Below are 10,716 nucleotides of genomic sequence, written 5' to 3'. Positions count from 1 at the left end.
CAGGGAGCACACAAGACATGATGCCTGCATCCTGTTGCCACTCCTTTGCACCTGGCATTCTGAGGTATCCTAAAACCAGAGAAGTTCTAGATAAGCTTGGCAAGCTCACTCAAGTTAAGGAATTGCACATCACTGGACTAGACTGTGCATGTTACGACAAGGAGCCTGGACTAGATGACCTACGGAGAGCCCCACTGTTAGATTTCAAGATAGGTCTCAAGCTGGCATGGAGCTGGCATCGGGCTGTGGCAGACCTGATTGTCAATGAGAACTTGAAAGGCTCTTGTGAAGAGCTTGCAGTAATACATAGGAAGAGCTTGCAGTAATACATAGGTAGAACAGAGGAAACAGGAACTTGGAGGAGCAATTGTGACAGCGACTCGCTGACCGCTGCAGTCAACTCTGGATTAAGCTTTTGATGTTCCTAGTTCCTAATTGGCAGTAGTACAGGGCTTTTTGTTATGGTCTTGAAAGTGCTTTGTTGACTTGGTTTCTAGTGCTTTCATATATTAAGTCATCTAAATAATAATCTGTAATTGGGCATTGAGGCCCCTTTTAAAGTGGCACTTCTCTTATATCTAACAAGGGGAGAATATTTGTTCTTCTTCAACCCAGCATAGAATGTTTTCCAGTGGCTCTTGGCTAGTATTTATTCTGCATCTTTTGTAATTGTGAGCCCTTTCGGAATGGAGAACCCTTTATTGATTTTGCCAACTAAACTGCTTTGGGAGCTTGATGTTGTTGAAAACACTATTTAAATATTTTAGTAATATAGCACTTTGGTGGTCAAAGTACTTAATGGGGACTACAACAGTAATCATTTCAACACCTCGGTCAGCTAGATAAATAGTATTGTCCCAGTACTGTGGATGCATGGGGTTGAAAAGAGCATGGCTTGCCTAAGATAGTTTAGTTAATGAGATTTGTGTTGGGTATACTCCTAGCCACTGTGCAATACCAGCTTACCTTCAGTATCTTACCTCTTACTTTCTTACATTTGGGTTCTACTAGAACATAGTTAAGGGAAAACTTAGGTATGCCTAAGCTTAGGCATGTATACCCAGAAGTAAATTCTTATGGGTTATATCCAAAGCTTCCTTCCTCCTGAGCCTTTCTCTAAAGGACAAGGACTGTGGCTCAGTGGTAGAGTGCCTGCTTTGCATGGAGAAGGTCCCAGCTTCAGTCCCTGGCATCTCCAAGCAGGGGAGAGAAAAATTCCTCTCTGCAGTCTCAGTGAGCAGCTGCCAGTCTGTGTTGCCAGTACTGGCCTAGATGAACAAATAGTCTGATTGATTGGCAGATAAGGCAGCTTCCTGTGATCCTCTGGAGGAGATGAATCTTTGGATACAAACCTTTGAAGTTCAGTGGAATCTATTACCATCATGTGTCATTGGTTCTTGTTATATTATGTGGCTGTCTAAGGATATGACAATCGCCTATAAGTGTACACATTACTCGGAAACAAAAAACACCTCATAGACTTACAGACCTCCTCAAGCTTTTTTTTCTTCTTCTCCCAATGGTCTGTTTGAAGGCTTGATGTGACTTGTCTCTTACAGTTAAAAAACTGTCTATGGACATTGTACAGTGCATGGTAGAAACCTGCCAAGCAAGGTCAAGAGAAGAGCTCACCACCCAGCTGACTTCCACATTCAGGTAACTAGAAACTCCGCCAGTTGGCACTGAAATGATTACAAGGCACTTGACAGAAAACATATTTTAAGCAACTAATTATCCCTAACATAATTTGATGTTGATGTTTATCTTCCTATTCTTGACAATGGTTGGTCATGTGAATTGGCTAGCAAGAAACGAAACAGGTCTGAAGGAACCATATACATTGTTGTTTTTCTGTAAATGTGTATACAGTGTTAGAGAATGAAAACATTGCAGCCCTAAAATTAGAAAATGGCAGGCAGCCTGCAAAGGGTATTCTTGAACCAGTTACCTATTCCACATGACTTAGGGAACGATACTCTCCTCCACATCGCAAGATCAGTTTATTTGTATTGTGAAAACATCATATTTCTTGGAGGGAAGGAGGAGGTGAGTTTTGCAGTCTAGGATTAGTTAATAAGAGTCTTGGCTCCACACATTATAAAATTTCCTGGGGGGGGGGGGTTGAAGAATTCAGTTGGTCATTTACAGTCCAAATGACTGAGATGGTAGCAGCCAATGGTTTATTTTATAAAAATGGATATCCCTGTCCACTCTGTTGGAGATCATCCTCTTATGGCCACCCTTGGAACCAGGTTCCAGGAATTTTGCACCTTGAGGGTGGTTTTGGAACATCTGCTGCACTGTATTGCCCATGTGTGTTTCCTAATGCTGCTGGGCGGTTGGTGCTCCTATTCCTGTGCTGCCTGAGAGTCTTCTAAGTAGACATTCTAAAAGTAGTTGCAGATACCTCTCCAGACTTGCCCACTCAGAAAATTCAGATTTTTGGCATTTCCCTTCCCCTTCCAAAAAATGTGTGTATTCAGTGATGTTGGTTGAAATAAACATCAGGAAATTAATTCAGAAGTAAATTGGTTGCACAGCACATAACTTATATTCTCTGTTAGTAAAAGCTAAGATTCAAGTACCATTAAATTTATAACCCGTCATAAATGTAGTCTTTCCTCTCAAAAGGAGTCAGGGGAGATTAACTCCCCCCCCCCAAACATGCAGTGCTTCGGTTTGATGCTCAGTATTCTTGGGAACGACAATCGCTCTGACACTCAGTCACAATTACTTCTATGGGAAAGACTGGAATGCAGAAGAATAGATGCCATTCTTTGGCAAGGGCTCAGTCATACTGGGGAAGGGCAGTTCAGCATCTGAGGCTGTGGTCTAATCAGCTGCACACACCAGCTGAAAATAGTTTAAGATGCAAATTGAGGATCAGTCAATGGTATTAAACTTACACAGTCAGGTGGGAAGTTACACAACATCATCTGAAGGTAGAGTTCATTTAACTCTGGGTATAAAGCAGTCTCCAACTTAGGTTTCTTAGAAGGTTAGAAGGTCTAACCAACTGAGTAGGCCATTCAAATAAGGAAAGGGGCAATGTGTGTTTGGCAAGAGAATTTCATGTATCAATTTGACATAGACTGAAGAAAAGATTTGCTATTTCGTTGAAACCCACATTTCCGAGGATTAACATTAAGCAGGAAAACGTTTAGATGTTGTACACGTGATTTGGCAGCTTGTTGCCAGGGCATGCAGAAGTGCGAGTGGGCTTTGTATATGACTTACTGTATCATACATGGATCAAGCAAGGACTTTTCCATCACATTTAAATCGTGGTTAGTGCAAACGGCCCGGTTTGTCGTGATCTCCGAGTTGAGCCACTTTCTCCAGTACATGCTGTATCGAAGAAACATTGTAGCAACTTACTGGATTTGTGGTTAGATTTTTCCGGTTTCTCCAGTGTTGAATATGTATTACTTTCTCTAGATCGGATCCTGTGATATTAGCATTTGTGTGTCCCTGGACTCTTTCAAATAAAACTGCTCATTTCTTTGGTAGAGCTTGTTTTCTCAGAACCAATTTTTGTACCTTGCACTAAATGCCCTCTTTTCTACCTTCAGGCAGTTTATCCGTGATTACACTACTGTATATGATAATCAGGTTTACAGCATCTTGGAAACAGTAGCAGTCTTGGACCAGTCTCTAGTTATCCGTCTGATTCCTGCTATGTCAGAGGCCCTGAGGAATTCTGAGTACAAACAGGGTCTTGGCAGAAACACCACGCAAAGGTATGTTTGGGGATTACTGTTCCTTTTTGGATGCTGAACATAAGTTCACTCTCAACACAAAAGGCATATGTAAACTGCAGCATGGATTTCTTTGAGGCAGTGTTGAACCAGAGTTTAATTTTCACATTGATATTTAATAAATATGGATTAATTTATGAAATGGAAGCTCTTTACACATTTTTACACACTGCACATTATCTTTACACATCTTTACACATTATGCACAAATTTGCAGATATTCACAAATAAGGGTCTATTGGAGCCTTATTGTTCTATATTGGATTCTTTGGACTCCATAATACAAGCTGATCATTCCTAGACACAGAGCTCCATCATGATAGCTATTTGGGCCCTACCAAGTTTGATAGATTCTTCGAATGCAGGTGAGCATGTGCAGTCCCACTCAGGGACACTAATTAGGTGCAGCAGGTATGACTAAAGTGCAAATGAGTTTTCAGTATTTAATTTCTAAAACTGTGGGTGCTGGGTTTCCAGCTTGCCTGCAAGTCACTTTCTCTGATCTGAACCTCTCCTGCTCACTCCAGATATGTGGTTGTGGTAGTTGTGGTTACCGAGTGGTAAAGGACATTCTGCATGTGCTTATAGACACCTTGTATTCCCAGGCTTTCAACATGGTTCTGGGGATGAGGCGTGATGTATCCTTGCTCAGGTCAAGCCCTTTTCCTATTTTTCCTCAAGGTTATGGTTACTTCAGTTGTATCCGAAGCTTTCTTTCCCGGAAGGGAATCTTTGGATACAGCTCTTAGTATTTCATGTTGCATAATATGTTGCCTTCTTACCAAAGTCAAAAGATTTATTCTGTGTGTTGAAGTCCTCTGTTCAGAACACCTAGTTATCTTGGTTGTAGAATTTAAATGGGAAAGAGAAAGATGAATGAAGTGCTATGAAATGGCACAGTGAAGTGCTTTGGATGAAAATGCTATAATAAGAGGACCTACTAATAGTGCTGACTTTGAGGTCCATTGTAACATTCAGAGAAATTGATTGTAGATTGAAATAGTACTAGCTGGTAATGATCCTGTTCTTGAGCCATTCAGTAACTAAAACAAGACCAAGTTAGTAATTTTTCTGCTGAGATTCTCAGTAAGCAATGCAAAGTAGAAGATGAGACAAAATTATGTTTTGGTTCTTTAAAACAGCCTGGAAAAGACATGACTGATTCTCAGGCTCTTTGAGGCTGGTTTTAATTAAAGTGGTTCTGTACTTCTGTGTTTTTCTTTTTAACAGAGAAGCTTATAAGAGGCTCTTATCTCAGCTCGCAGAGGCTGGACAGGCAGAGATACTGAAACTGGAAAATGAGACCCATTAGCAGCAAGTTGATTGGTGTGTTGCATGATGGTTGTTGCAGGAACACTCGTCATTCAGGCAGAGATCAGATCCCTGCATACAGGTGGGCCCTGTTTCTTGGCTCCACTTTAAAACATGTAAGCTGGTCTCTTCCTACTGTAATATTGCAAGCGACATGGGAAAAAGACTGAATCCTTTTCTCTTTCCAATGATGGCTGGAAACAGTTGAATCCGGTTAAGTTCTGTCAGACAAAAATGTTAACCAATGAAAGCAGATTGGTGACTATTGTGAAATGGTTTGGGTTTTCTTTTGTAAAAAAAGATACACACAGGGCAGTTTGTCTAAGGGTGAAATTTTTCTGCTCTAATGAATCAATACACTTGGGCTGTCAGGCCTTTCATTCTGACACACTGATGTTTTGCATGGAAGAGCTTCACATGAGCTTGGCGACTGTTAGGGGTTTGATCTCAGCAAGGCCAGGGTTAGGTCAGGATGCTTGAGCCACCTTATGTTAACAGCAAAGCTTTTGTATGCATTGTGTGGAATAGTGACAGCTGTCCTAGTGTTTTCCCTGTATTAAAAATGTGTCAATGTGTACTGCAGAAGTCAACCTATAACCCCACACTCTGTTGTCCTTGTTCAGTTTTGCTACTGCAGCAAGCAATGTTGCCACACTTGAATAACAAGAACTGATTCAGTTTTTAAAACTACTACCCAGGTCACTATGACATCATTTATTTTTTTTCCACTATGTCAAAAATGTGGGCAGGGAAGAAATATTTTACTTTTGTTATCATTGCAAAGGTGTTTGGCAAGATGACTGTTCAACCAAATGTTAAAATGGTGGAAGGAATACAAGTGCACACATCTGAATTCAAACCCTTGCTTAATTATTTTGGGCTTTGTTTAAGATCATGTATGATTTAAACTTTGTATATTGTAAATTGGGATTTGTTGAATATTTCAGGATGTTTGTACTATTATATCCCTCTGGTTCTGAGTCCTATAATAACTCTTCCTGTAATTTTCAAATTTATTTGATGTATGGCGTTCACAGTTCCATTAAATTACACAATCTTAGCGATTTAGGAGTAATTTGCATTGCAGTAGTGAGTTATATGGACTTGGGTGGCAAAACCAGTGAAACAAACCATAACTTTTCAGAGTTAATGATGAGAGACTGTTTTTTTGTGTCTATCAATTACTGCCATGGAAACTTCCCTATAATCTTGTTCAGAGCCTTTCTGGTATTGTTATAGTATTCTTATGTAAAGGTAGCAGATTATCTCTTCCCTAAATCAACTATCATTACTTCAGATAATACAGTAACTAAAAGCCTCTTTTAGGCTACTTAATCGTGTGTTGCATGGAAATTCTTTTCATTATGAAAGTGACTTATTGAACCTGCATTGTAGCTTCTTGGAAGCTCCTATATCTTGGAGGAGTCTTAATCATCTCAAAAGGTTTCTGTTTCTAAAAGCCTGTTTAAAAAGCCTCTTGAAGTGAGATGCCTTCAAAATCTGAGTCCTTTACTATTTGCTAGATCAGGGGTGTCCAAAGTTTTTGGCAGGAGAGCCACATCATCTCTCTGACACTGTGTCGGGGGCCAGGGAAGAAAATAATTAATTTATATTTAAAATTTGAATAAATTTACATAAGTTTACATACATGAATATATTAAAGATGAACATATGAAAGAAGGTCCTGCAATAGCCAAAGGCCTTGCACAAAGCAAGGCTGGCCTTTCCTTTGCTGCTGCTACTGCATCACAGCTGTGAAACGGCAAGCAGTGGAGGGAGCCTTCATCCCACAGCTCACGCGAGAGGTCAAACAGACGCCCTCACGCTGAGAGCAGTTGCTTCAGGCCAGAGGAGGCTCCAGCAAGTCTCTGGAAGGCCAGAGGCTCATTGGAGACTGAGGGCTCCCTAAGGGCTGCATTGGGAGTCCTTGAAGGCCGCATGTGACCCCAGGGCTGGGGTTTGGGCACCCCTGTGCTAGATAATGGAAACGGGTATCTGTCTTTAGCATTGCTACTTCTTCAGGGACTCTGCAATCGCACGTCGTGGAGTTCTGAGCATGTGCAGTGCCAACCTCGGAAGCTTCCAGGGCTTTGTCAGGTGTTCTGCTCCTGCTCTCAAGTGGGACAACCCTGTGCTAGGGCACTGAAGAATGTGTAGTCCTCTCAAGTCCTTTCTGATCACTGCTGAAGCAGAAGCATCTTCATGAGGAATGCTTCCCTTTTTCATTTGTCCCACAGAAACTTTGAGCAGACTTATACCTCAGCTTTCCCCTTTGTTCTCTACCTTTGTATTAGGAGTTGGCTTCTACAAAATATAGATATTTTAAAAATTAGTAAGTTTAAGTCTGCCCTATTGTATGGTGAACAGCATTTAAAAAAAAAAATCATTGCAGTTATGGGGCAAAACTCCTCTCCAACCAAATGAGTGTGACACTTGTCTCCTCTGTTTAGAAGAGAGCAATGTTCTGGGTGCACAATGGTTATCACCAGGCCTACAGAGCCCTATGCCAGTGATTGTGTTGTAGAGAACCTCACATGATTAGTCTGATTGGAACATGGTTTCAAACTATTTGGAATATCTGTGCGCCCCCTGTCCATATCATTTGCATAGCTCACAGGGGCCAGCCCGCCTGAATATGTGTAAATGTAGGGAGGTGCGTAGACTGGGTTATGAAACCAGCAACCAGCGATGCCCCACTCTGAAAACCACTGACCTACAGGATTATAGTGTCTCGGAAATATGTAAGTAAGTAAACAGCATGTCACATAAGGCTAGAGGCTACGTGAAGGGAATCTTCAGAGTTTTTCACATGGTGAGCTGTTTGGCACCTGCCAGATTTGTCCCTGTCACTACATAGGGCTTGGCATTTCAAGTGGGTTCCATGCATCCAGTGCAGTAGATGCCACCCCATGTTGCATGTATATTTTTTTTATATTAAAGCACAGTGTAAATAAAGATGATAAAACACAATTTAATAAGTATTTTATTGTAAACTGTACATATGCCTATAATGTAGAATGGAGGCACATCGTATGATCTGAGCACACTAACTTTTGTTATTATGCCTGTGCAGCCTTTCAGAGATTTATAATTTTTTGAAGCCACGTATAGTTAGACAAAACAAAGCAGCTCTGTAACAATTTGTAAATGTGGTGACCTGCTGTAGTTTTGATCTTCAAGATGTGCAATTGAATCACTAGTAAAGGTGGCCTGTATGGCAGATACAAATATTAGAGTCCAGGATAACTGGTGGGAGTTGGGGTTTCATAAGTCTTTCATCAAATAGGTACAATACAGAGCTATACACTAATAACTGCAGAAAGCCTAGGGCCAGCTCATTGGTCTTGTCTCTTATTAACCCTCCCACCAAGCTTGTGAAAGGATGCACTTGTTCCTTGAAGTGGATGTATTTTGGTTTAGGTGATATCTCTAGATATTTACATTAATTTGCAGTCATGGTAGTTCCTTCCTTTTGACACTTTCCAGAACAGCAAAAACGGAACAGCTATGAGAATAGCTGTACAAGATGTGCTGATGCTTAGTTTCTGAATAAAAGATTTTTGAGGACAGCTGAGATTCCCAAAAGCTAACAGCCACAGAGCAGAAATCTCTATCACATATTTCTATCACAGAGCAGAAATTAAAAGACTCTATCACATATTTGGCACTTGCACTTGTAATTTCTTGTACTGCCAAATTGTGCATTAAAGCATGAACTAGGAATAGGAAAAAGTTGAATGGGATATCAGACTGAGAACATGAGAACTTCCTGAACCAGGATGGATTTCTCTTTCCCTTAGATTTGGGAAGCAGGGGTCTTTACTGGCACAGGAAACCAATTGTTTCTACATGGTACAAGGCCATCTTCTCCCAACAACAGGGAGACTACCTGGATCAGGAAGCCAAGGCCAACCACGTGACAGATAGTTGAAAATACTGCTTTAAGTGTTTGAGCAAGGGGCTATTCCAAATGGTCCAAAGCCAGATGTCAACACTAGTTCAAATTACTCTTCAGCACAATGGTGGAATAGACAATATTCAGCTTCACATTCAAAGCAAAATTTTTCTTCTAGCCACTTGCCAATGTTTCAACACTTCCAAACAATCTTAGTTGTTTAGATTGCTGAATGGTGTTTAGAACTCAAGTGCACTGTCTTATTTACAGCTTTGGCCAAATGAAGATATTGGAGTTAAACAATCCCAGTTCTCAAAAGTGTTTGCGAAGTAATGCTAATTTTTCAAAACTACTTTGGATGATTATGTCTTGAGAACTGTGCTCAAAGATGACCAACAAGTGTCACTATATCAACACCTAGTCCTGTTTCAATAAAAACTTTTTCCTATACAACAGTCTTGAATACTGAAGTGAGAATTTTAACAAGAGCTATAACTTGCCTTGATTCCTTGTCACGTGACCTTTTCCTTCCATAAATAGCTCCAGATACCTGCTTTTTATGCATCATCAGTAGCTCGTGTGACTATATGACTCCTTCACCCTTCCATTTCGTCCTGTTCATGAGGCTAATGTGAACACGCACTTATTCAGAGATTATAAAAAGCACCTTTTTCACAGCTGCAGATGAGAGATACTGAAAATACACAGCAGTCACCTTTCTGAAAGTTTTTTTTTCATATCACCAAGGGTTAGCATGTTATCTGCAAGTCTTTGAGGAAATCTATACTCCCTTCCATTGGACTGCAACCTTTGGGAACCTCCATCCTGGAAGAAAGGCAGACAATCCTTTTACTTTTTGCACACTTCCAGTGAAAGTGTGGCTGTTCTTGGTTCACAGTATCTAATGTAAATATTAGCAACAACTACAGTAGTTGTGGAAGCAAAACAGCTTAATATCCCTTTTGCCAAACATATTGAATTGCATACATAGTATTGTCCTTATTGACATATCACTTTTGTTCTTGCAAAGCACTTCTGGAAATCGATCAATATGGCAGATCCTGAAGAACAGGAGGCCAGATAAAGCTGCATAAAAGGTTTCTAGAATACATCAATAAAGAAATTTATAGACAAGGTAACCAGTCCTGCTTGAAATCCAGTGCTAGGGTCAGGTTGAGTTCTGGACCTTTGACTTTTATATTTGGCTTCTACTGCATCTAATACAAGGAAGAATTTTGTAATGATTCCTCCTTTTGGTCAGTTCAAGGATGATGACGGCGAGTGAGAGAGCTGTTCTTTTGTCAGTCATATTCCTTTTCTCACATAGTGCCTATCTTGTGATGAGGCACTTGTAAGGGCTGCAGGTTTGGGCACGTGGAATAGGGAGCAGGAAGAAAGCAAGCTGCAATTCCATTCGAAGCAAAAGGCAAGGTGGGCCCATAGAAAACATCTTCTTTTCCTTCCTTACTAACATCCAGCACCTAAAAGAGTCAAAGATATGTCAGCAGGAACACAACACAGTAAAAAGTGTTGCTAATACCAACAAGGATGCCGTTCACTCTTGTTTGTTGTGGGTCATTCAATTTACCAATTCGATTCAGTTCTAATTACAGGCCCAACCATCCCACCAAATAAAGTGAAAAGTGACAGTATTTTCTAAATTTACAGTGTGCAACTGTCCTTCCCAAAATGGCTAAGCTACTGGCATAGTGTTTAATCTGTAAAATCAATACAATGAGGTGGTAAAAATGG

The 10,716-nt window shown here is 40.5% G+C and overlaps 2 protein-coding genes across 5 annotated transcripts in view; one reads left to right on the top strand and one right to left on the bottom strand.

The window, feature by feature from the left end:
• Nucleotides 1-5,761, top strand: part of MMS22L (MMS22 like, DNA repair protein) — a 78,888-nt gene extending 73,127 nt beyond the window's left edge. The window contains exons 23-25 of the mRNA XM_066610120.1: nt 1,560-1,656; nt 3,573-3,740; nt 4,989-5,761. Of these exons, the coding sequence (XP_066466217.1) occupies nt 1,560-1,656; nt 3,573-3,740; nt 4,989-5,070 (347 nt within the window). The 3' untranslated portion in view covers nt 5,071-5,761. The remainder of the gene's footprint in view (nt 1-1,559; nt 1,657-3,572; nt 3,741-4,988) is intronic.
• A 2,273-nt stretch (nt 5,762-8,034) lies between these two features.
• Nucleotides 8,035-10,716, bottom strand: part of KLHL32 (kelch like family member 32) — a 77,355-nt gene continuing 74,673 nt past the window's right edge. For all 4 annotated transcript variants that reach the window (XM_066612845.1, XM_066612852.1, XM_066612840.1 and 1 more), the window contains one exon: nt 8,035-10,445. In XM_066612845.1, coding sequence (XP_066468942.1) covers nt 10,284-10,445 — 162 coding nt within the window. In that variant the 3' untranslated portion in view covers nt 8,035-10,283. The remainder of the gene's footprint in view (nt 10,446-10,716) is intronic.

Source organism: Tiliqua scincoides, chromosome 1 (assembly GCF_035046505.1).
Source record: "Tiliqua scincoides isolate rTilSci1 chromosome 1, rTilSci1.hap2, whole genome shotgun sequence".
Classification (NCBI taxonomy): Eukaryota; Metazoa; Chordata; class Lepidosauria; order Squamata; family Scincidae; genus Tiliqua; species Tiliqua scincoides.
Note: the sequence above shows the minus strand (reverse complement) of the source record. Positions and strands in the feature narration are given on the sequence as shown.